The sequence below is a fragment of the Loa loa genome (assembly GCF_000183805.2).
Source record: "Loa loa unplaced genomic scaffold supercont3.1, whole genome shotgun sequence".
In the NCBI taxonomy this organism is placed as follows: Eukaryota; Metazoa; Nematoda; class Chromadorea; order Rhabditida; family Onchocercidae; genus Loa; species Loa loa.
This window is the reverse complement of record NW_018108181.1, coordinates 41,375-66,247: the sequence shown is the minus strand read 5'-3', so window position 1 is coordinate 66,247 and position 24,873 is coordinate 41,375. Positions and strand designations below refer to the sequence as shown.

The following is a 24,873-nucleotide window of genomic DNA, read 5'->3' as shown; positions in this document are numbered from 1 at the left end:
AAATTTTTTATAAAATTTAAAATTGGACAACAGCAAGCGGAAAAGCATACAACAACATATTCGGCATACTGTTAATTGCTACATCGACCCAATCCACCGTACAATACTGGGATCTACTATATAGTTGTGTTCGGTATAAGAGGATTTCTTTCTCCTCTTAATCAATAGAACTCAACAGAGCTTTTTCACACCCGTCCCGAATAGTATGATCAAGAGTGGTGGACTACTAATTACATAGAGATGATTTTGAATCCACGCGAAAAACATTCACTTACAGTACTTTGTCATGATTTTCATGAAGAAGGCATGCGTCAAAGTAGGTCGAAATCGGGAATAAGTACTTCGTCATAATTTTTGTGAAGTTAAGTAAAACATGTTTCGAGATAGATTAAAGCTGGAAATATCTCTACAGTAAGGAAAAATGGAGATGAAGATGGTGATAACAAGGAACCTTCTAAACTAAGATTTTCGTTCAAACCGTTCGAGAGTTAAAATATAGATTAAATCGGCCAAACGTGGTGTCCCTTCTCGACCTGCTTAAAGCTTCTCTAACAATATGCCCTTCATTTCCACTTCTCCAACACCACCACTTATCAAACGTCCACCAAATCACCAAACTAAGGAATCACAAATCTACCGATTATTTCGAACAGACCACGGCAAGTGACCAGTAGCATAAAAAATTTGAAATCTGATCCACAGACGGTCAACCATAATATACCAATCAGGCCGTCTTAGAGAAGACAGAGAACAAGTGACACGTGAATGTTCCCTGTTTGAATGGGAAGTATCCCTAGCAAATAATAAGACAACTGTGGAATTGTGAAGAGGTGCCGGAATCATTATATTGCATAACGGAGCAGCTTAAGTGGTAAGGAAAAATCGTCGTCTACGGAGGAGATTCCAATTTTGGCAAACCAGTATCGACGACGGTTTGGGTATGGTTTGCTATACAACAATCTCGACTGCCAACGAATGATTTGAACGTGGCTTGATGTTAGACTGTCTTTTATTGGAGAGAGGGGCTGCTTTTAGCCGAGAAATTAAACTGTTCTGTATAATTGTAGACAACAGTTATGCTTTTAAAGCTCACACATTACTCTCTTGCTTGACAGGATTTCGACTTCAGTTGTTTGTAAATTCTTGAATTTTTCACCTTCATAAGTGGTCATTTGTTCCTCTCACTGCCACTATTTGTCAATATCAGTATTTTACGAAATTGGGAATGTTCTATTTGCAGAATGGTTTTGAATCGTCCTACGGTAATTCGTCTCGCCGATTTGCATTTTAGCAGCTTGGAACATTTAAAGTCATGGTGCGATGTAACTCATAAACAGAAATGGGAGCAAGCGATTTCACGACTTGCTTGCACTAAGTAGAATACTTTGGCGTATTTATTGCTATTATTTATTTATTTCGTATTTATTTCCATATAAAAATATTGCAGTAGGTTAAAAATAATCACAGGTATATGAAACTTTTTATAGAGCATTTGACCATGCTGAACGGGTTTTCGATGAGGCAAAGTTGAAAATGCAAGAAGGAGACGAGGAAGATGCATATAAGCTGTTCACACGAATGGGCGTTATCTCGAAAATAATTATTAGCAAGAACGACTTCCAAGAGTTCAAGAATTCACCGGTAAACAAAAAAAAAAAACAAAAACGCGTACTTATGTAGAGTAAAAAAAATAGTTTTGTTTTTGTCGGACTACTACATTTTCTTGTCTATCCTTTCTGTTTGGAGTAAGTATCGACATTTTTTGCTGTCTGTTTGAAAATATGGGAAAAGAGAGAAAATCCACATTGCCTATATGCGGGATTTGTGCTGCAAAGTCTCTACTTTTAGGATGGTCGTCGTTTTTACTCTTTATTTGAGCAATGTATTGCTTATCTGAAAGAGCTGGAAGAAAGTTTAAATAAGCGGTACGAGTTAAAAAAAGTCGAAAAAAGTTATGATGAGCGAGACTTGTCAGTTTTACAGAGTGAAGAAACACGAAAAGACAAAGATTATTCTGTAGGTAAAATTGTTTTAATTGCTTATATTATCGGATTTTTGCGCAGATGTTTTCAAACCTCATTGTTTAGCTTAGCTGCGGAATTCCTTTTACTACATTTACAAAAATAGAAATAATCCTCCACTGTCATATGGCGTACATGAAAATTATGCAGTAAAGTTTTGAGCTTCACATCATGTATGTCAAAAAAGACATTCCGTCAGGATTTGTTTGGACATATTCAAATATTGATGACCGTGATACTGGGCTTGTTTGGAACTAGGGTTTGCAGAAATCAGTTCAAAAGTTTTAAATGTTTAAGATGAATCACTGGTAATAGATCCACGTGATTTGGTGCGTTACATTGCTTGTAAACACCGAGTTCTTGTTATTGATTACCGAAATGATCAGACAGATGTCATTCAGTATGCAAATGCTGGGCTGTTAGTCGCACAGGTTCCTTCCGATGCCATTGTTCCTGGGTTAGTTCATTGGCATTTGCACATCCGTCCTAATTACTTTTGTATGATTTAAATAAAATTCAACTTCAAATTCTGGTTCATTTCCTCCTTCTTGGACTTGTTTACTTATTTTGGTTCACTTCCTCCTTTTCGACTTGTTTTACTTATTAAATTCGGATGTGAATCTATTCTTAAATCATAAAAAAGTAATAGACCCAATTACTTGGAGCAGAACTGCTGAATTTCTAGCATTTAACAAACATTCAGAGATCAATAGATTCAAATTGAAACAATAAAATAAGAAAAACCAATGTCATCAGCGCAAATCAGATAATCAGCGCATGAATTTTATGCATATAACCGTATAACTCATATGATAAAATAGCTCCTTTCCTAAAGCTCATGTGACAAAGTTCGCTTTGCTGGATTGAAACCCTCGTAAATAATCTTTGTTACTGGTCGCCATTTCATCATCATATTTTACTTATGTCAGTGACATTTTATTAGCTGCACTTATCTTAGTAAGGAATCATTTTAAATTAATAGCAGTTTATTCAAGTAACAAAAGTTGGTGTTATTTCCTGTTTATAATTTAGAAAGATGAGAAATGGATATTGTTCGTCACTGCTGTATTTGATTAATTCTTTTTTGTACTTTGCACAGTTTTATTAACTTTCCAAGTTTCTTCCATTATATTAATTCTTGGTTTTATTTCAACAGTATCACATTATAGTTGTATTGGTTCTTCATTGATTCGCTCGGCCGAGATTGGCCAAAGAGCTATCCTTCAGCGCATGACAGATGTAGATATGGTAGTACTTATGGGGAATGAGAGTGCTCCAAATGAGGAAAAGGATATGATTGCTGGATCAAAGGAACAAATACTATATAGCGCATTATCGATGGTTTTACTTCATCTTCTATAAGTTTTTTCTTTTTAACCGTAAACTAAAATCAAAGAACCGATATGAGTTAGATTGTAATCTGTAAGAACTCCCTACTATATTCGGATATACTAACAATAAGTGGTAAACTGTTATTTTAACCCGTGACACTGTTTCAACGCAAATCGAGAGAAGTGGTTTCGAAAATTAATGATAAATTAGTTCGCAAAACAGGAGGAAGAGATTGCTTGCAGGAAAGCTTGCCATTTCTGAGGAGATTAAGGGAGAAGTTTGACAGATTTGTGCTGCAAAATTTTTGTTTATCTTGATTTCGAACATAATTGTCAAATCAATTGCTTAATTGCAGTATAACAATAACTTCCGGTTGCGAAAACCACCAAAATTCTTGAAAGGTGGTTTTGAAAGTTGGCGTTTGTATTATCCAATGCATACATCTACAAAATCTGCGATGCAAAGGAAATTTGTGGATATTGCAAATCGTACCGAATTCGCTAGGGCTGTTGCTGAATACAAAAAAGGTTTCTTTTTGTCCTGCATATTCTTTACCTTATTGAATATATCTAAAGTACTTCGTATTTCTTCAGATTTTGGGATTGATTTCTTAGAATATCCTCAGTTACTACCAGTGATTTATCCTAAAAAAAGTGGATTATCGATGCCTCATTCGAGTGTTTCTGATAGTGTTGTGCATCATATGGGACAGTCTTCATCTTACTCCTCAATGTTAATGGAATCTGCAGGTACACTTCAAGTTTTGGATAAGTTATTTTATCACCGGTGATTTGTAATTAGTATTCTGCATGCATAAGTTTGAAAACGCATCCATAATCTAAAACGGTTGCTTCAGAGATTTAATTTTTCTTAATATTATTGTAATCCTTTTTGTGAATAGCTTTTAGCTTTTAGAAGGAACTTCTATGTTGGTTCTTTCATGTGGTCTTACAGACGTTTCTGACAAACCGTCAGTATCATCGTTGGGCTCACCGCTGCCACCGAAAAATGGATTACTTGACATTAGGATAGATGCTACTGGTACAACAAATGAATCTTCAGCTATAATTGATTCAGTCATTACGGAGACTGCAGTTCCTCCGATCCATCAAAGTGCGACTAAAAACTCTAATTCGCAGATTGATGTCCCTGCACTTCAGTCTTATCAATTCCCCATAATTGATAGAAGCAAAAAACCGCCTTCAGAGGTCTGTATAAAATATAGTATCATCATAAATAAAATGAAGAGGTAGTTTTTTTTTTCTTTCACTACATCATGTTGTAGTGAATCCTACAGTTCTTAATATATAAATCGGTGGTTTCCAATCGATAGTTCAGGAGAACTCAAATATGACCCTTGAAGTTGGCAGCGCGATGAGTAGAAAACAGGCGGGGACTGTTCTTATCAATTTTTGATAAACTAACATGTTAATGTTTTGATATTTTTTTTGAACTTTGCGGTTCTTGCTACAAATAAAAAAGCCAGAGTAGACCCTGGTCCAGAAAAGGTTAGGAACTACGACAAGAATGAATTTGCATTAGCTTCATCAATCTATTAGGATATTCTTTGTTTAACCCACTCATACATCATTTTGCTCGATGTTTACCTTCTCTAACTATTTACTTCCTCTTCTTCAAGACTACCTCGATTTTTATTCTGAAAATTGTATGTCCTATTCATTGATCACATCTATTTTAATTGAATAATTTTGACCATGGTTTCTTTTTTACTTTCCGGATTATTGGGCAACATTATTTCAGTTATTTTTACATAAAGAAAAAGCCTCTTCTGAGAAATCCTTTCCAATTAAGCCGACTCTAACGATGTTTGGTGGTGCAAAATTATACGATGCAAGGTTAGTTACCTTTTTTATTGTATGTTTATATTTATAAAGCCTCTTCTGAGAAATCCTTTCCAATCAAGCCGACTTCAACGTTGTTTGGTGATGCAAAATTATACGATGCAAGACTAGTTACCTTTTTTGTTATATACTTATATTTATCAATCTATGTTGTATACCTTCTAATATTATTTTAGCGCAAAACGGACTCCAGTGAATATTCCAGCCATACCAGACAGACTACTGAAACCACAATTACTTCTGAGGTATATGTAGGATTTGTTTATTTTTGGTGAAGTAGCTGGATGTGAGGTAATTCGATCATGAGCTATTCAGTGTTTCACTATGTTGTTGATAGTTTAAATAGTTACTTTGTTTTTTCAGGTTAAGGGATTTTTTGGATGATCTGACTTAAATGAAACATGTGGCATTGAAATTTCTTTTTTCAGTGATGGCTCGCACCAACTTTTACATTTATATGAATCTATGATGAATATTCTTAGTCTCTATGCAGTTCCTGAAAGCTGTGTAAACTTTCATTTTGTGCACTTAATTTCATGAATTTCGTTTTTGTCTTTTTCTTCTTTTTTCTTTGAAAACACCGTTTTTTGCACGTTCTTGAATTTTTCACATTTAGAATTCCGGATACACTGGTTTATACAATTTGGGAAACACATGCTTCATGAACTCTGTGTTACAAACTCTGTTCAATACAATACCATTGCGACGTATTTTCACCAAAAACGAATTTGTCAGATTTGTTAACAGGCATTTTTTTAAGATTCAGCAGCTTTGTCTTATTCATTTTTTATTAGTTGTAATGTTTCATCGTCACTGATAAAAGCTTTGTTTCATCAATGACTCGGTATTTGAAGAAAAGGAGGAAAATTTTTTCAGGAATAACAAAATGGGAACAATGGGTGTAATATCGTCAGTATTTTCGGCAATGATGGATTCTGTTTGGAGTGGATTATTCAAGGCTCTCCGTCCTCAACAATTTCTTGTATTTTGTTTTCTTTTTTTTTTTTTTTTAACAGTTTCCATGTGAACACAAAAATGCATAGGCAAATACATCCTTCACGCATTTCATTTCATTTTATGAAACCCTTTTAAGGAAACATTTGCCGCTGAAGTGAATGCTTCTTTGGCTGACGGTCAGCAGCACGATGCGCAAGAATTTCAGATTTATTTGCTTGACGCATTACATGAAGATACGAATCGGGTAATTTGCAGTAATCTCTTTTTACTGGGTGTACTGCTTTCTAAGAATGGCTCGACTACGATAGTTATTTACGTAGTTTTAAAATATTCATACCAGAGTGTATTTTTCTTGGCTTTCAAATAAGTTGATTTTCTGCGAAATACGGAGAATTATGTGTTTTAGGTAGTGAAACGTATAACATTTGAACAGAATTATACTGGAGCAGATTTAGAAGCAGAAGCAGCTGATTACAATGAAAAATTAAGGAGATTTGCCTGTTCGCCAATCAGTGATATTTTTAATGTTAGTCATTTTTTCCTTGTGACTAACATCATCGAATTCCGCACATTGCTTATTATTTATTTTGGCTTTTATTTCAGTAACGTGATTGTGATAACTCTTGTTGCTGTAGTAATTTCCATGCATTTTTCCGTGCAATGCTTTGAATTTCTGCAGACTCAAATTAGTACATCTATTTCACAATCCTTTATGCTGTAGAAAAAAGGAAAGCTTCTCCCACTTACAATTTTTGGCTAGCCTTTATTCTTTGGAAAATGATTGGAGTGTCTTCGCGTTGTATTCGCGTTAGTGGATTGTGATGTTTATGAAAAATTCAGTTTTGCCCGGTAACTTATTGTAAGTGGGGGTATTTTTTATTCTGCAAGACGGTGATCATGTAATACTGCTCTACTAACTATAAGAGTTATACAACTGTTCATCAGATGAGGTCAAAACATTTCAACATTCGTCAAATAAATGTTCCTAGTGTCAAACAGTATCAAGTTTGCAATGCAATAAATGCAAAAGGCAAAGCGTTACGTTCGAAGAATTGGCTCAGCTGTCGATCGAAGTGCCAAATCGAAATTCAACAATTGAAGATTGTATACGGAATCATTTTCAAGACGTGGTTCGCTTTCCTTAAGAACTGTAATTCAGGATCCGAATTATTTGTTACTTGACATTTTAAAATTAATTTACATTAATTTGTTTAGTAGTTTATAGGAACTAGATGGTTCATGCAAATGGCGCTGCCCTAATTGTGAGTCTTTACAGACTGCAACTCGTAGAACGTTTTTGTGGAAGCTGCCTGAAGTTCTGGTCCTTTGTTTTTCTTTTACTTCATCACTTTTCTGGATTCGTAGGAATTTTAACAGTAATTTCGGTACAGTACTTTTATTGCATTTTGCATCTATTATCTATATCATTATCAGAGTTAATAAAATCAGCTCTCAATGAATAATCTACAATACTTTTAGAATCAGAAATAAATGTCAACTGCAGGATTTAGCAGTTGGTATTTATCCGCCTGTCTGGTATTTTTAACTGATGTGTTGTAAAACGATCACGTTTTGAATCCCCACTTAATTTTAGGTCATACATTTGAAACGTTTCACTTTTATGGGTGATAATTGGCAAAAGAATGATGCTTATGTAGCTTTCAACACGTTTCCATTAAAGCTACAGGCTGAATATTTCAGCTTATATGCTGTTATCGTAAGTTGTATATTATTGTTTTGCCAGCCGAATTTTTTCATGTTTCTATTTTCTCCTTCCAGAGAATAGACTTTATGTTTTGGTCAAAAAATTTTTGCAGCTAAATCATGATTTCTTTTCTTACATATTACCGCTGAGTGTAATCTTTAATCATCTATTTTTAATCATCAGCCATTTATTGTTTTATCATCTCAGGATCTACGATTCCTTTCGTACATAGGTTCTAGAGTTCTAATATTTGCGAGATTTTATTTCTGCATTACACATTGAATAATATTGATAAAAACTACCATAGTGTTAAAAAAGACTAATCTGTTCGTCCCTCCTTCATCATTAATGTAGTGTTTCATGAACGTCTTCTGCAAAACTCGAATTAAAGCCTCGATAAAAAAAGTATTCCTTTTAATTTGATATAAATTATAAAGCTTATGTACAACACTGAAAGTAATGTTGGTACAGATTAAAAGATCAGAACAAATTGATGCAGTTTTGAAATGCAAACTTGTTCGGCTTCACTTTCATTAGCTATGATTTCACTGATTCAATTGCTTTTCAGAAAATTTTTAATACATCATTATTGTTCTTGTAATCCCCTCTTTCTAGTGATTTTTATGATTATATGCTGTAACTTGTTCAAGTACCCTAAATTGCTGCATTTTGTGCAGGTTTTCAGAACCACAGAGGAAGCTTAAATAGCGGACATTATACAGCAGTGGTTCGTAACCAAACCACTAAACAATGGTTACTCTTCGACGATGATCTTGTTGCGCCGATAGATGTGGATTTGATATGCTCGAAGTATGCCTTTATCTTATATTTTCAGAAAAATTCTCTTGCAAAAGTCCTATGATTTGTTGAAAATCTGTACAGTCTCGAATTTATTTGAAAAATGATTTGGTGGAAAGCATTCAAAATGTTATCATGGAACTGGTTATTTTCATTTCCAATATTGTCATTTTATCATATGCATCCATAGCACTCTCTTCTCTTTGGTCCCAACTTTAATTAGATTCGTATTTTCTTCGTCTTGAGATTACAGGTCCATATCATTTATTATTTGTTAATTGCACTCTTGTGTTATATCACTTCATAATTTTAATGAGGTCAGTGAATCTAACTTTTCGCTTTTTGATGCTTTTTTATATGGTTTTTTTTCTACATCAATTGCTATTTCTTTCAGACTTTAAACATCATTATTTAATATTTGATTCCACAAATTGTGATTACTTTATTTGAATCCTGTATCTTTCGCCCCTTGGTATTTGCACTTTTTCTACTCGTACCGTTTTACTGGCATATTGCTGCTGCATTCTTTCGACCGAGATTGTGTCTGAATAGAGTTATGTTTCCTCATAGAATTTTATTTCAAATAGTTCTTTTTTATTGACATAGATAAGCACTGTTGTGACACCTTAGTTATGGTAACCTTTTTATCTGCTGCTATTATACATAAATTTACGTCTTTCTTGAATTATAATGCAGAGTATCTGATTAAATTGCCGTTACTTTTCTTTGGCAGACTTATATTCGTTTGATCTGAGTTATTTATTACAAAAACACTCAGTTTCTTTTTGAAAGTTACGGAGAAGGGAGATTTGAAAAATTATGAACTATTGATACCATATTTGCTGGAAGGTAGTATATCATTTCTTTGCATAAATTGTAATTGTTTATACCAAACGTTATAATTTGATTGGTACCCTTAATTTGTCATTTATAAATTTCATATCAGTTGCTGTTGCATTGTTAGGAAACAAAATGGGGGTCCAGATTAGCAGAACAAATTTTCATTGAAATTTCCCGGTCTTGTCGAGAAGTTTGGAGTTTCGGATGTTCGACGGATTAGAAGGATGTTGTAGAGCTTACCTTCGCTTGGGATTACTAATTTTCGAGATAATTGGTCTATGCTTTTTAACCTGAATGGGGAAGTTTTTATTATCACGTAAGCGATCAATAGATTTCATACTTTAAAAACATGGTTGACGGTTAGGTTTTGAAGAATTGGATATTTCTTTTGCAATTTCAGATGACTCCATGTTATTTTGTTTTTTCGGTCCTGGACAAACTTCCTCTAATTGTCTTGGTTCTAAATAAACTGTTTATTTGTCCGTAAACTGGTTTTGAGAAAATTTTACTTGATTTTGCAGATGAATGGAACGAATATAAGCTATTTATATTCGTCCATGTTCATAACATGGTAAGAAATTCGTGGAGTAAAAAATGGAAGTATTAACTTCCTTTGATATAATCAATTACTGATAAACGAGGGGAAGTTAGAATATAACAAAAGTTAGAAAACGGGTCAGTAAATGTTTCACCATATGTATTTCGCATACACAACGTGAACTCCTTAGTCCGGGCTATCATTAATTTCCATATAACCGTGAGAACTTAAATGCCTGATAACATGTTGCTTTTTCAAAAATCATTTACTCTCAATACTCCAATCGTATTCTTCCAATCAACTTTATCTTATCAGCATCAGTCCTTTTCTTATTACAACTGTAATTTTATGATTTTTGTTAAGTTCAGCTAAGGCGTACTTTGAAACAGAATCATAAATCATTTCATATCTAACATCCATCTATTTGAAAGAGATATATTGCCACAATCGTGTGTGCTCCCATTAACGGAGGACACATTTTTGGTCGTTATTTTTCTACCATGCAACTTAATTTTTATTGTGACGGAGATTTGGCATCCAAGAGAACGTGCGCAATACATATGAAAATCCTTACTTGACATCGATTATTGACAACATTCATTACGGTAATCATTACCAGATCATTCAGTCCATTGGTAAATCAAGTATAGATTTTGGATTGCAGCTAAATGGTATTATATAAGTATGGTTCTTACAAAGAAGAATCAGATTGCCTCTGTGATAAGTAGCTTGGAATATTTTAGTAATTGGTAAAGGTGACACGGAAAACATGGAATATAAAGCATAGGGAAATGAAAGCCTGAAAATACACCGTATCATATTGAGAGCAGCAATCATTTCTCTTAACTAATGTATAAGAGGTACATTATGTAAGATAAAATTTGTTTTTAAAAGTATAATTTGCTTCATTAGGATGAGGTTCACTGTCTTAAGCATTAATAGTAAAAGGACTACTACTACTAGTGCTACTATCACCTTTCAAAAAATGGTTGTTTAAGGCGGCACATCGAAAGAGCAGAATAATTGCGAGGTGCAGTTTATTACTGATTGGTGAGGTCCATGCACTGCTAAGAGCGAAGGTCTGGTTATACTTCTGATTTATTGTCATTAGTCTAAAAAAAGAAAGGAGTCAGTTTGGAAAGAATATTATAGAAACAAAGGTGGTCCTAACTATATGATTCTTAGCCGGATAAATACCACAAAACCAGAAGGCATAAACTACCGGCGTACACAGGAAAAGGAAGAGAGGGCAGGGTTGGTTTTCAAAACTTGTTTGCGTTGGATGATGAGAATGACAGAAACGAAACAGACGTATACATGCATCTCCGAAGACGTTTCTATTTGTCACCTCTCGACAATTTCAAATTTTACCCCAATTGCATAGAAATTTTTGCTGGAATTGCTGTACTATTTGCTCCCCAGCGGCGCACAATTGTCGTTACCGCCCGCCGCTGCCGTTCTTGCTATACCCGTTCAAAAATTACCCTTTTATAGATATTCTTCCAAAATTAAAAATAAACAAAGCAGAATTGATTGTTGAAACTTTTCTTAATAATTCAAACACTACTTGGAAGAAATGTTTTCAGTGGCAATTCCTTGTGATTCTTTTTCCAAAAAGAATTAAAAAAGGAATTTTTTTTTCATTTTTGGAATTGATAGTGTCACAGCGTTATCACCAGTTTCTCTGTCACACATTGCTACACTTAGGTAGCTTCAATAAAAATTTTTGAAACATTGTTGTTCAGTGTTTAGAATAAACTCAACGGTCATATGCGTATTGCGCATACACGGAAAAGTAAATGAAACTATAGGAATGTCGTCGTGATCAGATACGAGATTTTAATAAACTGCTGTTTTTCTTCACATTTCTAAAATATATCTCATAGATCTTTCGTTAGTATTCACTATCTTAAACTATTGGATTCTTACTATCGTTACTGACCCAGTCTTCAACAGTTCTTTTGACTTTTTATTGAACACTGTCTCTGCCATAATATAGCATTTGTCGATTCGTTATTATGTCACGGAATAGTAGAAAGTGCTTAGCTTTTTATAGTGGAAGGTCACTTCAACTCGTTAACAACAACAATGCAATTACTTGTCTTGCACACAATTCTGTCCCTTGCTGTGATGATCTTCGCTCTTCGATCACAAAGTAAGTTTTGAAAAAAATTTTTTGGATTTTAAATCGAAGAGTCGATAAATGAACAGCAGCACCATTTTCATGTCTCTATTACAAGTTACTATCTTGATTGTCCATCATCGAGATTAAACTTCTTTTCGTCATAACACTGAATTTGTTCCCTTCTCTTACAATATTATTTCTAAAAGGTTGCTTTTTGCTAATTAGTGCATACGAAACAAACAAAAAAGGTGAATCACGTGCCATCCATCTATCAGATTTTAATCTTAATTTTTGGTTATTATTCCTCTCAGAAACGTCTTAATATAACGAGATAAATCATAGTTATGCTTATTTTATAAAGAACTGAAATCACTTAACGGTGAACTAACAGCTTTTTTAATTAATTTTCTATCCAGTATTACACAATTTTCCATCCAGTATTATACGCGCAAAGCCATGTTGATTGAAAAAAAAAATTTGCAACCAAATTGTTGCAAGTCAAAAAACGCTGTTGAAAATGAACGTCAAATTCTCAATAAAACCAAAAAAATTTTTAAATTAAAATGTTAGAAAATATAACTCTGAATGGTGTTCACTGTCGCATTGGTAATAAGTCTTATTGAGTACTTCACCCAGTCAATTCAGAAATTGTGCATTGGAGCATCGCTTATTACAATATTTTTGTTATTGATCAGTTATTCATTAAACCTTTTTCAGTAAGACGAATGATAAAATAAACTGGAATAAACAGTACATATATGAAAATAGATGATAAGAGTTATTTCCCACTTTCATTTTGTTGAAAATCGTATCACATTTACAAAAATTTCCTCATTTCAATTGCTTATCAGACGCGATTTTACTATTAAGCTAACTATGTGTAACCCTATTCCTATCTAACCTTGAATTAAAAAATCTTACAAATCTTCATGGATCCAATATTCGATTATATTAAAAACATTTGAAATTTGTTCACTTTGAGGAAAATTCTACTTTATTCACGGATTGTTGGTTTTCTTTTCATTTCATCATGAAATTTCATTTTATGATTATACAGCACACAAAAATTATTCTCTAAGACTTCAAAATTAATTTTTTTTTTTGATATTTAGGACAATTCTTGGCCTTTTATAAAAATCAAAGTTTAAATTGAACTGAAAATCAAGGAGGCAAGCAAGGAAAATTTACTTCAGGGAATCAGAAAGCAGTAATTGCGGATCTGGGCAAATTAATTGTTGACAATTGTCCACCAATGTTGTGCACCGGTCTGGATTGCGCCGTGGTTACGGAAAGAAACGGTTGCCAGGTATTTTATGTCGTAAATAACCAATCCAAGGGTTTCATTACTACGGATTTCTCATGCAAGTTAATTAACAAACGCTTCTTTCCTTATCTCGCGTTGTCTTTTCATATTTCCAAAATCCCAGAAATATTCTCATTATTCATGTCTCGCTAAAGTATCTTCACGAAATTTCACACTCTGATTAATTAAAACTAATTACTTGGCAAGTACTATAGTTCTCTTGGATGATTATTGAAGACAGTAATTAATTGCTATTTGTCTTTTGCAAGCGAAGGAAACTAGACAAAAAGTGAAAAAATTTGGTGACAAATGAAAGCAAAAAAAAAATTTGAATATTTTGAAAAGAAATTCAAATTGCTGAATTAAAATAATCCAGTTACATCATAACGAAAAATGAAATTGCATCATTTCTTGTGAATTCTTTTCCTTGTACATGAATAAATTCATGAATTTAACTTCGAGCAATTAAATCCATGAATTCAGTTTCGCAACTTTTTTGGCGTGTTTTTTTTCCTGAAGTTTAAGCTTATCAGTTGAAGGACCAATCATTAAAATGATTCATGAGTTGAGTTAATTTATAATTTCATACTCTGAAGTTCTCTAAATAATTTTGCTTGGTCTGGATTAATACTGCAACGCTTGCACTGCTACCAAAGAACTCTTCATGATTTCCGGAAGTCAGATGCTAGCAGCAAAATGCTGTAACCTTTTATATTTCGCTATTTACAACACATATTACTATGATCTTCATTATGGTGGATAAGATTGAATGACAGAGACGCACTTTCTCCTCTAATCTAATTTGCAAGTGCTACCAAGTTTCATTTCTGGACATAAAATTGGATGATGATAGATCAGTCATTTTATGGTAAGCAGACAAACCTAACAAATAAATACACTTAAATGCAAGATGTGAAATTAGTGCAAGTGACAAGTAATCAGCAAGAAGCACAAGTATAAATTAAAAAATCCTTCGATAAATGAAATAAGAAACGATTTTAAGAATGAGTTTTGTCCAAAATGTAGCATCAAAACACTGTCAAAGATAATTGCACCTATGCGTATGATTTAAAAATGCAAATCAATTGAAATTTCAGAGTTCTTTACTAATATTAAACCAATTCATTCTTTTACAGTCTCTTATACTTTTACCAAATTTCAGTGTAAGGATAAGGAAATCAAATAAAAATTATTGCAATCATTATAGTGGAGTAAAAAGCCTTTAATTGCCTTTAATTTAATACTTCTCATGGATCATTTAAAATTCAAATCAAAAGTCTTTAGAAAATTCGAAGATGTATACCTTCTATAAAAACAAGAAAATTCAAGCATAATATGTTTTGTCAATTCCAAAAGTCTCATATTTTCATTTGTCTCCTTTCTGGAAGGGGAAATAATTGACTTTGAATTATTGCTTACAGTGTATCAAAACCGCATCTCGCAAAAAAATTCTTCGCAATGTAATTTCGCACGCTGATAAAAACTTCTTGCGTATAGCGAAATGTCTTCCCTAATCGTTAAAAAAAATTCCTATCTGTTAAAACTGTTGTGATGTTACTCAACAATTAATTTAAGTCATAATTAATTCAAGTCTTAAACTTAATTTTAATTCTTAATTTCCCATTTTTAGTCTCCACATCTGCAAGAAACAAAAAAAGAAAAGCAACTGTGTGGCATGACCACAGTTTCTTATCGTAGAAAGTTATCATCATCTTAGCCAAATAAAAGCGAACAATTTCAAAATTAATGTCTGTGCAGAATCAGCAAACAATTTCATCAACTTTGCATTGTACGAAACAGTACTTTTTAATCGAAACGCTTTTCCTTCCAATTCTTAAAGTTCTGTTAGCAAACTCAATAAATATGATATGACATCTTAAGCATGATATCATTTGACTATATGAGAAAAACTAAATGTAAATGGAACTACCTCAGTTATGTGCCTGCCCTATTGGTTCACCGGCTCGAGGATGCGATCCAATGCCATTCATTCTATGGCACGATCTAATTGTTAACGGATGTCCAAACGTTACTGTCAACGGTCGTGATCCCGCACAGAAAGTTCATCGATGGTTTCGAAGGGTAAAGTTTTTACACTATTGAAAATGCTAACCCAAATCGAAAACGGATCCCTCCATTCTTTTCTAAATTCCCAACAACCATTCGAATCATGAAAGTCAATATTGGTTGAGATCTTAGTGTCTGTTCAAAGATTCGACCACCACTTACCGTTTTTTATCTCCACAAATAAAATTGGGAAGTTTCAAGGTTTTTAGGCAGGGAAGATTCTTTGGTCTTAAAAATCAAATAAATAAAAAATAGCATTTAAACAAATGCTATTATTTTTCGGAGGTTACTATAAAACGTTTCACTGCTGTATAATTCCTGAACCAAACAAGATCTTAAGCTTACCATAAAGCGCAAACTATCGACTATTATTAATCATCTCTTGCATATGATACTTTTGAATAATTCCCAGGTGAACCGATTCTCAAACACGGACCAGTGTGAACCATATATATTCCCATACTGTGCTGAATTGGACTTCAATCTATGGCGTTCACCGAGGACTAAACGAGAATGCGAACTTTACTGTTATTCATTAGCGGAACAACGAAAACGTGGAATTATTTAAATTACAGTTTCCTTTTTATTTATTCACATTACATTTTACAATGTAATGCGTCTTTTCTGTTCCTTGTTGAATGAAAAAAAAAAAACTGTAATGCCTAAAATTGATAACCAGCGGTGCGGTTGTATACTTCAAACTGATTCCGAGAGAAAATTCGTGATGGCATCCCAGCTCTTCTTTATTTTTTGGATAGATCAATTAATTCCTAACATGCATTATCTTAGAGACATCTTTGATCAGCAAGTACACAGCAATGCAATTCGGCACCAAATTTATCGCTCCTCGTCCTTTAATTTTGATTTGAGCCTCCAAATTTTTGTGAATTTAGTGGCTCAATTTAGTACTCGTATAAACATTCAGAATGTGTAAACAAGTATGCGCTCTTCATAGTTTTTACTGCTCTTTTCTTAAGACTCATATGAAGTTTCGTACAAATGTACTTCTCGAAAATCTAATATTATTTATGACTAAATGACCAACTATACATAAATGATTTGATGGCTTGAAGGAAATCCAGTCGAATGTTCGAACAAACATTTTGTCCAGTTCAGCATTGCTTACGTTTATAAATAATCACAACTGAAACCTTCGTTCGCCAAAACCAGAAAAATTTTTCATCTACGCAAAAACTGACTCAACGTTCGTCGAAACCTGATAAGCTGTACTTTGAATGCTGGCCAAAAAAGCTTAAGGTTTTTATAATACCACTCTCTAAAAATAAGGAAGGCAATAATTCACAAGCATTAAACCTTTTCATTTTTTTTTCTGAAGCATAAAAAAACGATCCCTCAATTAATGGACAACAATTAAACACCACAAAAACATTACATATGGATTTGTCGAAAGTAATGTTTAAAAATTTAAAAATATACCTGTTGTAATTCGTAAGACTGTCATAGTGTTCGTCGAGAAACTCCTTATAGAATTCCGACATATCAAGAGCACTTGAATGCTCTAGCCTCCCAAGATTTTTCTTCCTCTAAAGAAGTTTGTTCAAATTTCCATGTGCAAGAAGTAAAAGGTACCTCCTTGACTTCCTCATCACCAAATGACTAAAAAATTGGTTGAATTTTGTAAGCGACAGCAAACAATTCACCACAAAAACTAAACCTGTTCAATAAATTCTGCTTTTTTTTTTCAAACAAAGTATTATGGTGCGCCCAAAATTGTGAACTCCACTGAATCAGTGCTTCGCGTGCTTCACGGTATTTTCTTTCCTGCTCTGTCTCATTGCTTAATCGCCGTAATCTGAAAATGCATCTCTCGTCTTCTTATTTGCTACTTGTTTTAGCTAGCATTGACCGAGCCTTAGAATTACAGAATTATTAGGCGGCATCAACCAAATAACTACAAACGCAAATTTCGCGAGCAACCCGTAAGCTAGCTGATGAACAGTAGTGGATTCATTTTCTTGGTAGTTTCCAATTAAAAAATGATTTAACGCGAACCTTACAGGCCTTATTTTCGAGATGTCATCCGGTGGTCCAACCCAATCGAATCGCTTATCCAAACGTAAACCTCTTGTCTCTTCTTTTCTCGAATTGTTTTTTCCTACTTGACATTTCTGGCACATATAAGCTGAAGAATTCGAACACATAGCACTGAACTATGCATACTATAACTTAAAGAAGTGACAGATTTACATTATAAACATTATAAATTACATTTTTTGGATTTACATTATAAACGAATGAGACTACTCGAGATAGCAAGTGATGAGCAGATGTCTGGGACTTATTCTTTGATAAATGTTTATTCCACAAACAATTAAAAACAGCAGAACAACATGAAGATCAATATGAATATCAACTCAAACATTTTCAGCATCCAAACTCCTAGATAAATTCTTCCTCAGCAACGCGAACATTCGTTCATATTCTTGCATATTATGTCTGAAACAAATGACTCTAAAAAAAATGCACCACATAAAAAGTTCAATTTCGAAGTGAAAAGGCATGTGGAAAACACTTTTCAGAAAAAAAAAACACTTTAAACTAACATTACGAGCAGAACTGGGCCTAGTAACTCCATTGTATTCGTTAAATGTCGTAGGTAGCTCCTTGTATAATGTGTGCAAGTGTAACAACTGCAACTCTTACAAAGAGGCCTAAAATCATCTGCATACCTAAAAGACATGAACAAAATAACGATAAATTACCAGTTAAAGTATATAGGCGTAAAGTGCAGTAATGTTATAAGAAGGGATGCAAGTAATTAATAATAAAAGAATTTTTGTTAAAAATTCGATGTCAAGAATCTAATTTGAAAGGTAAGAATTTCGAAATTTCACACACTGAAATATATGAATGGCTTATTCATTGCTGATATCCATTGACTCGGAGTAACAGGGAAATGTAAATAAGGAAATCATCGATTTTTTTTTTATTCGTTCATATTATGAAGCTGCAACTATCAAATGCACTTACAATGTGTCAGTGAAATCAAACACGCTGAAAGTCGTTTCTTCCGGAAAATTTTCACCACAAACAAATGCTTTTCCCTGTTCAGCAAGAAATATAGCATAGGATGAGTCGAATAAATCTACACCGAGATGCGTTAAAGCAACAACTTCCGCCGGCGAAAATGCTCCATTAACTAAACGTAAGTGAGAAGGCGATATGTGAGCCTGAAATATTTAAATCCGATACTGCTATCAAACCATCAGAAATGGAGGTAAAAAAACATCACTGTTTCCATTATCCCAAAATCCATTAGTTTCTAGATAACAGTGAAAAGTAACTTACCCACACTCCAGCTAGCAAATCCTTGATAATATTTTTATCAAACTCGCTTTCCACGATAACCGGATCCAAAGAACCAATACTTCCAGATACTTCAGGGCTAGAAGATTCTAGTGGAACTGTAATGTCAGTAGTATCCACTTTTGACTTCATTTTCGGTTTTTTTGGAAACACACGAAGACGTTTCGCAAATTGCATTACATCCAAAACAAAACCAGAGCCCTTTGAAAGTGAACCAATCGTAGACGCACAACGTTCATGATGAGATGGGCTATGCCCACCACATAATGCAATTAGTGCTGCTGAACCCTAAAATATCCAAACAAAATCTTTACAAATACAACTATAGCGACCAATGATTTTGATCTACAATTTTAAAAAATCTGGTGATTCGAAAGCATCGTAAGGTGTGGCTATTTAGCATGCAATATCCTTTCATAAAGTATATGAGTTCGAGCCAATGAAGTTTTATGGTTACCAGTTTAAATGAAGGTATGTCATTGAAACGCTTTGTTGGTTATAATTTGATCGTACAAGTCTAACATCAACATACTGTCTTATATTTGCAATGATATTATATATAGAGCACCAGTTTAAAGAAAAAAAAATATTTTCCACCTACTACACAGATAAAACATTCCGAAATGAACCTCAAAAGAATCACTACGCAGCAATTCTCTCGAAAATTTGACTGTTCGTTCTAACGCTTTTTCTAAACGTTTATTAGAGCACCCCTCTGGAGTACCGTAATCAAACATCGTTTCGTAGGATGATACGTGACTGAATCTTAGCAATTTCTTAACTGTTTCGATATTAATCTGAAAGAAACCAACAAGATTTTCTTATTTTCCTAATCAAAGAATGTTTACATGATAAGCATCTCTATGAACAATTCAACAATATTAGAAGCAGTCATATGCACTTTAATTATATAAGTAAAAAGAAACATAAATTTCGTCTCCCTCCCTTTGTCCATATTGCTATATTCCCGCCATTGTTGAATTTCATGTTTCGCTCCGTCAGAGGATCCGTTAGCGTCAGATGAGTTGGTGCATCTTCCTGTAAAAATTCTTATCGCAATCAGCATTGTTACCGCATAACCATATCGATACTTTGTCATTTAAAAATATTAAACCGCATAAAGCCCGACTCAATATAGAGTTGAGGTGGAAAAGTTCAATAGCTATAGGAACAGCAAACCAGAATCTTCAATTACACCATAGAGATGCTGACGTCGTGTTGATAAAATACGAACACGGTTAGAAAACGTAAGAAAATACTAACTGGCATGGAAACGAATTGAGCAATCCCGTTACCAGATTTTTCAATAACTGGCAATGCTTCGAAACTGTAAGTAATGCATATTAAAAACAAAATCCTGAAAAATTTTAGAACAGAATATTTTATCCTTTTAGATTTTATATAACTGTTCAACTTATAACCTGACTGTAATCCGACTAAAAACGATTAGATTCGTATTGTTGGAAGTAAAAAAATCAACTGAAATTTGCTTTACTAAATTTGGAATAAAGCAGCTGGAAGAACTTTCATAAAATAATAACAGAAAAGTTTACAGTGAAGGAAGAGTCAGCTGATAAATAGGCGGCTGTCGGTGTTTGAGATGTGCAGTTGCTACATCCCACGTCAAATGTGGAATATGACCAGCACGTGTATACACCATGTAGGATGGCGTTTCGTGCTCAACAATTACATTACCCCAACGAAAAATTTTTCCGCTCCGTCCATTCACAGTACTTCGCTGTACCATAAATTTCACCATCTGAATAATTAAAAACATAATCTCCGGTTTTCCGATCTCCTGACACAATGTTTTGTTGTTTGGATAATAACAATTACTGATTGAAATCGGCGGTCAATACTTGACGTAGACTTGCAAGAAGTTTTTTATTCACTAAAACCCATTAAAAACCATGGAACAAATTCTCAAATACACAAAGTTACCTTTTTTAATCTTTTGTGAAGCAAGCAAATTCAAGTTAAACACCTAATCATGAAAGCGTATTTAAATCATGCAAGTAGGTTTCGCTATTTTGTAAGCCCAAGTAGGTTTCACTATTATACAAGCATCATACATAATTCTCAGATGGAAAATAAGGAAAGCGAAATGATAGACAAACATTTAAACAAAAGATGGCTGTAACTACTGAATGAAGAAAATCAAGATTTAAGAAAGCAAATTTTAGAGATGGCCTACGTAACAGAAATCTACTAACAACTAATATTAAATCAAAAAAAGAAAAAAAAGATAATTTGAGAGTGCGATATCTTCATTTCGACTTCAGTTTTTGTAGTAATTTCTTCAATTCATTATCACTGTCAATTCCCTTTGCCCATGACGGAGCAGGAAGAGTGAATGTTGACATCGCTTTCTTAATATGTTCTATTTTATCTGAAATAGTAAAACGAATGAGCTGAGAGTCAGAAAGTCAGTGTAATTTTGACAGAACTAATCATTCTCAAAATCGTCATGCTAGACATACCCTCAAAAATGAAAGCTGTTAAACCACTTCAGCTCAACCCATCTATTAACTAGGCTATCGTTATTTCTGAATGCTTAATTGCTTTCATTTTTTTCTTTTTTTTCAGTAAGGAACGTCCAGTTTGTAGGATTAAGCTTCATAAGAAACATTACAACTAATATCTTAAAAAATATACCTTCAGTTAGTTCAATCGACTTTGCCACATCAAATTCAAGACCGAAATTTGCATTTTCTGAACTCACAACCTGAAATACGCCCAAATAAAGATCGGAAACAAAAAGGTACTTAGAAAATACTATATCCTTCAAAATAACAGAATGGTAACACTGCAGAAAAGGAAGCATATGAACTAACTTCCTCCACATCTTTTTGAACTACTGCACTGGTGCGCTCATGGTCAGTACTTGCGACCTCGAATGAGTCATCCAAAGTAGGAAGAATCCGATAACCAGCATAGAGATCTCCATCACTCTCATCGCATGAATTCGATTTTGTTTCACTTATATCGTCTACAAAAATGACACGCCACTGCTTCAAATCTCCACAATTCATTTCTCGATTCAAAAAGTTATCCACCATTAAATGAGCATAACAATAGTAATAAAACTAAATAATTTCAAACTAAGACTTTCGATTATTATTTCAAGCATGGCGCCAACTATCAACCACTCATTTCATTTTAAGGCCAGATTTTATTTGGCATTATTATGAATCGTGTCGTAAAATTAAATTCTACAAACAACAAAATCACATAGCAATTCTGTTTCCCAACTTTCAAAAGGGAAATCCACTCAAAAATGAAAATTTACGTATACCTCCACCATATGCATATTCTTCAACACCAATGCCACGCATTTCAACTTCGTAGCCAACACGCCAGCCATCATCACTATCCCGATTGCCTTCAAAAAAAAACACTAATACAGAAGAACCACTGTGTCACATTTATGTTTTTGACTTGAACATTACTTCAATTTTAGTGCTTTTCAGTTAACAAACTATTTCCTAAAGATAAGCAAGCAAAGGCAGAACAATCCAAATCGAAATGAGGATAAAGCTATCAATCGTCAAAGAAACATTCACTTGTTTATATCTCTTTTTTTCTATCTTATTAAGCACTTATGAAAATTGTGTTTAATAAGGTAGAAAAACTTTGAGAATTTATGGCAATGGAAATTATGGAGGTGTTAAAAGTTAGACTTATGGAAATTCTCACTTGTGGCTCCACTTATGGGAATTTTCGTATTAGATTCTCGTAGCTCTCGTACAAGTTAAAAGCATAAAAATTTTTGAAATTTATTGTCGTCCAAAAACAAAATTTTCAGGATTTATCAAAATTTGTTGCATTAATAGCAAACACAAAATCCTACCATCATCATTATCAGAGTCATACCGCTCCCATGGATTTTGCTCTACTGGACTCGGACCCATTGCGTAATTATAATCAGGATAACGAGCACATTCACTATAAGGCTCTTGGAAGTAGAGGAAATCGTACAAAGAATTCATTACCAAAGCATCCCCATATCATAAATTTAAACATTTGAAAAACTCATTTATTCAAATCAAAAGATTAGATAATAACGAAATATGATCATTCTCACACCGACGACCCGAAGTCATTTACTTGCTTCAAATAATAAAATGAGTTAAGACCAAAACTTGCAATTCTACACCTGGAACAAATGTTTATCGCATGTGGCATATTTCATTGCCTCGAAAGAAAATCAAAATTAGTTCGAAAGCGAATATCTTTATGAATAAAAAATGAAAACACTAAGTATTGGATGACAAAGAGAAATTAAAAATAAGAGAAATTTCAAATCGCTGTGACAAAAAAGAAACATGTAAAATGTAATTATTCTGGAACGTAATAACACCATTATGAGCGACGATGTCCTGAACGGTCGGAAGTGGAATCATTAGCTGGTTTGAAACCAGTGAAGCAACACGGCGTTTTAGTTTAGAGATGAAATGAGTTCTGATTTTACCGTCCAACAAAGTCCATGCTGACGAATCCACCAGTTGCAGATGTAGTTGAAAACTGCAACTAAACATGAAAAAAATTTGACAATTTGAAACTTTAAAACAGCATGCGATGTAAAGGAAATAAAAATTTACAGATGAATTTCCAAAATTAAATTACATAGAAAAAAAATTGCATCACTAGAAATATAATAGTTACCTACAAAAAACTTTTAAATGAACTGACCCTTCCGTTTTATCAAAAAAATAAAAAATCCTGTCACGAAAAAACAATTCTGCTTCAGTTTCAGTTCAATTTTATCCCCACCGAGCATGACTTTAGGAACATCTATACAGCTGCTACGAGTAAGGATCTTTCAACATCCAAAAAATCCCTGGAATAAAATTATACAGATTTAATCATTTATTATATCGAAGACTGACACTTTTGGTCAAATGAATTACCAAATTTTCGGACGTATTATTTTTTTGCAATCATGTTTTCGTATGTTGGGCAGTCAAAAGTATCTTGAAGTAGGAATCTGATCTCAAACTTAAAGTATTGCACGTAAAACAGAAAATAGAAAAATCTGTGAAGAATATTCTAGTTGAAAAATAGAGTAGTAAAACTGGTAATGTTCAGTAAATAAATAACAAAGTTGCACAGAATAAAAGTGATGTAATATCAATCAAAAGCTGAATGACTGTATGCTGCTTTGACTATTTCAGCAATCGTTTTGATATTTACAGCATAAATAACATCACCACGTGGTAACTTTCGAAAACTGTTGAAGATATCATCGACTTTCAATTATTCTCATTTGCGTCTTCTTTATCCGGAAATCCAGCATGATAAGTTATTAAATTCCCCTACTGATAATTTCTGGGTGTCGAACCAAAACACTATTCATCAGCAGTCCTGGAAACAGTTGTGCAGAAATGACTTAATTTAATATTATGTTTAGAAAGAGAACGAAGTACTTCAGGAAAATACTAGTTCGATATATAATGCACTGGAACGAATAATAAAATTGCCTGCCCGGAAAAGATGACGCGGTGGTATTTGTTCAATACCATGCCTCAAGAACGAATCAAAAATAGTGCTTACTTTACGAGAAATAACTTTTTTTTTAATTTCGAAAAGCATAAAATGATTCAGAAATGTGTGTACAAGTCGATAAAGCAATACTGGTCTGGAGACCGAATGCGTGAAGTGTTTGAATTCAAACATGCTGAAACAAACTCTAAACTCAACCGGATAGTTTGCTAAAATGGAATAAAAATCACTGCTCTAACGGGTTTATTTGTCATAGAGAAAATAAACCCTTCCTTAAGTTCTGATGGATGGAAAGTTGAAAAAAAAAATTGAGTGAAAGTCAAATTGGAGACATTTAACAGAAACCAGTTAAGCATAGGATCAGCGTATGGTAGGCCATCTTATTAAACTGGAAAAATCCTCCCGATTATTATTGTCATGTTGTGAATTCAAAATGTAAAATTTCCACTTATTTCGATAAATAGTTTGCATATCCAAACACCAACAATATTCACAT

At 33.5% G+C, this 24,873-nt stretch overlaps 5 protein-coding genes across 5 annotated transcripts; 2 read left to right on the top strand and 3 right to left on the bottom strand.

The window, feature by feature from the left end:
* Window positions 1-556: 556 nt before the first annotated feature.
* Window positions 557-8,739, top strand: LOAG_00066 (hypothetical protein; the record flags this gene model as incomplete). Its single annotated transcript, XM_020445332.1, has 21 exons — window positions 557-663; window positions 870-938; window positions 1,241-1,375; window positions 1,488-1,641; window positions 1,849-2,020; window positions 2,319-2,478; window positions 3,191-3,362; window positions 3,709-3,880; window positions 3,947-4,102; window positions 4,308-4,561; window positions 5,115-5,209; window positions 5,392-5,460; window positions 5,644-5,722; window positions 5,832-5,962; window positions 6,092-6,197; window positions 6,309-6,416; window positions 6,579-6,698; window positions 7,162-7,302; window positions 7,398-7,493; window positions 7,767-7,889; window positions 8,563-8,739. The coding sequence occupies 21 exons, from the start codon at window positions 557-559 to the stop codon at window positions 8,737-8,739; spliced, it is 2,796 nt and encodes a 931-aa protein (XP_020304192.1).
* A 3,364-nt stretch (window positions 8,740-12,103) lies between these two features.
* On the top strand, window positions 12,104-16,227 carry LOAG_16337 (hypothetical protein). The gene is made up of 4 exons (XM_020448989.1): window positions 12,104-12,208; window positions 13,372-13,484; window positions 15,417-15,563; window positions 15,961-16,227. Exons 1-4 carry the CDS (start codon window positions 12,142-12,144, stop codon window positions 16,114-16,116), a joined length of 483 nt encoding a protein of 160 aa, XP_020307532.1. The 5' UTR covers window positions 12,104-12,141; the 3' UTR covers window positions 16,117-16,227.
* Window positions 16,228-16,727: 500 nt separating this feature from the next.
* LOAG_00063 (hypothetical protein) lies at window positions 16,728-17,686 on the bottom strand (the record flags this gene model as incomplete). Its single annotated transcript, XM_003135604.2, has 4 exons — window positions 16,728-16,824; window positions 16,986-17,090; window positions 17,224-17,361; window positions 17,562-17,686. 4 exons carry the CDS (start codon window positions 17,684-17,686, stop codon window positions 16,728-16,730), a joined length of 465 nt encoding a protein of 154 aa, XP_003135652.2.
* A 237-nt stretch (window positions 17,687-17,923) lies between these two features.
* LOAG_00062 (queuine tRNA-ribosyltransferase) lies at window positions 17,924-20,634 on the bottom strand (the record flags this gene model as incomplete). The annotated part of the gene is made up of 7 exons (XM_003135603.1): window positions 17,924-18,005; window positions 18,113-18,238; window positions 18,540-18,739; window positions 18,858-19,163; window positions 19,505-19,672; window positions 20,139-20,202; window positions 20,429-20,634. The coding sequence occupies 7 exons, from the start codon at window positions 20,632-20,634 to the stop codon at window positions 17,924-17,926; spliced, it is 1,152 nt and encodes a 383-aa protein (XP_003135651.1).
* A 111-nt stretch (window positions 20,635-20,745) lies between these two features.
* On the bottom strand, window positions 20,746-23,004 carry LOAG_00061 (hypothetical protein). The gene is made up of 5 exons (XM_003135602.2): window positions 22,726-23,004; window positions 22,171-22,257; window positions 21,710-21,864; window positions 21,531-21,600; window positions 20,746-21,264 (listed from the first exon to the last, which is right to left on the bottom strand). The coding sequence occupies exons 1-5, from the start codon at window positions 22,862-22,864 to the stop codon at window positions 21,143-21,145; spliced, it is 573 nt and encodes a 190-aa protein (XP_003135650.1). The 5' UTR covers window positions 22,865-23,004; the 3' UTR covers window positions 20,746-21,142.
* Between the last annotated feature and the right edge of the window lie 1,869 nt (window positions 23,005-24,873).

Excerpts from the sequence above, each read along its gene's own strand:
- LOAG_00061 (XM_003135602.2), bottom strand. The coding sequence starts at position 22,864 with ATGAATTCTTTGTACGATTTCCTCTACTTCCAAGAGCCTTATAGTGAA. Across the intron at positions 21,865-22,170 it reads AGAATATGCATATGGTGGAG|ACGATATAAGTGAAACAAAA; the intron begins GTATACGTAAAT and ends TCATTTTTGTAG. Across the intron at positions 21,601-21,709 it reads TTCAAAAAGATGTGGAGGAA|GTTGTGAGTTCAGAAAATGC; the intron begins GTTAGTTCATAT and ends GGCGTATTTCAG.
- LOAG_16337 (XM_020448989.1), top strand. The coding sequence starts at position 12,142 with ATGCAATTACTTGTCTTGCACACAATTCTGTCCCTTGCTGTGATGATC. Across the intron at positions 13,485-15,416 it reads CGGAAAGAAACGGTTGCCAG|TTATGTGCCTGCCCTATTGG; the intron begins GTATTTTATGTC and ends GAACTACCTCAG. Across the intron at positions 15,564-15,960 it reads TTCATCGATGGTTTCGAAGG|GTGAACCGATTCTCAAACAC; the intron begins GTAAAGTTTTTA and ends AATAATTCCCAG.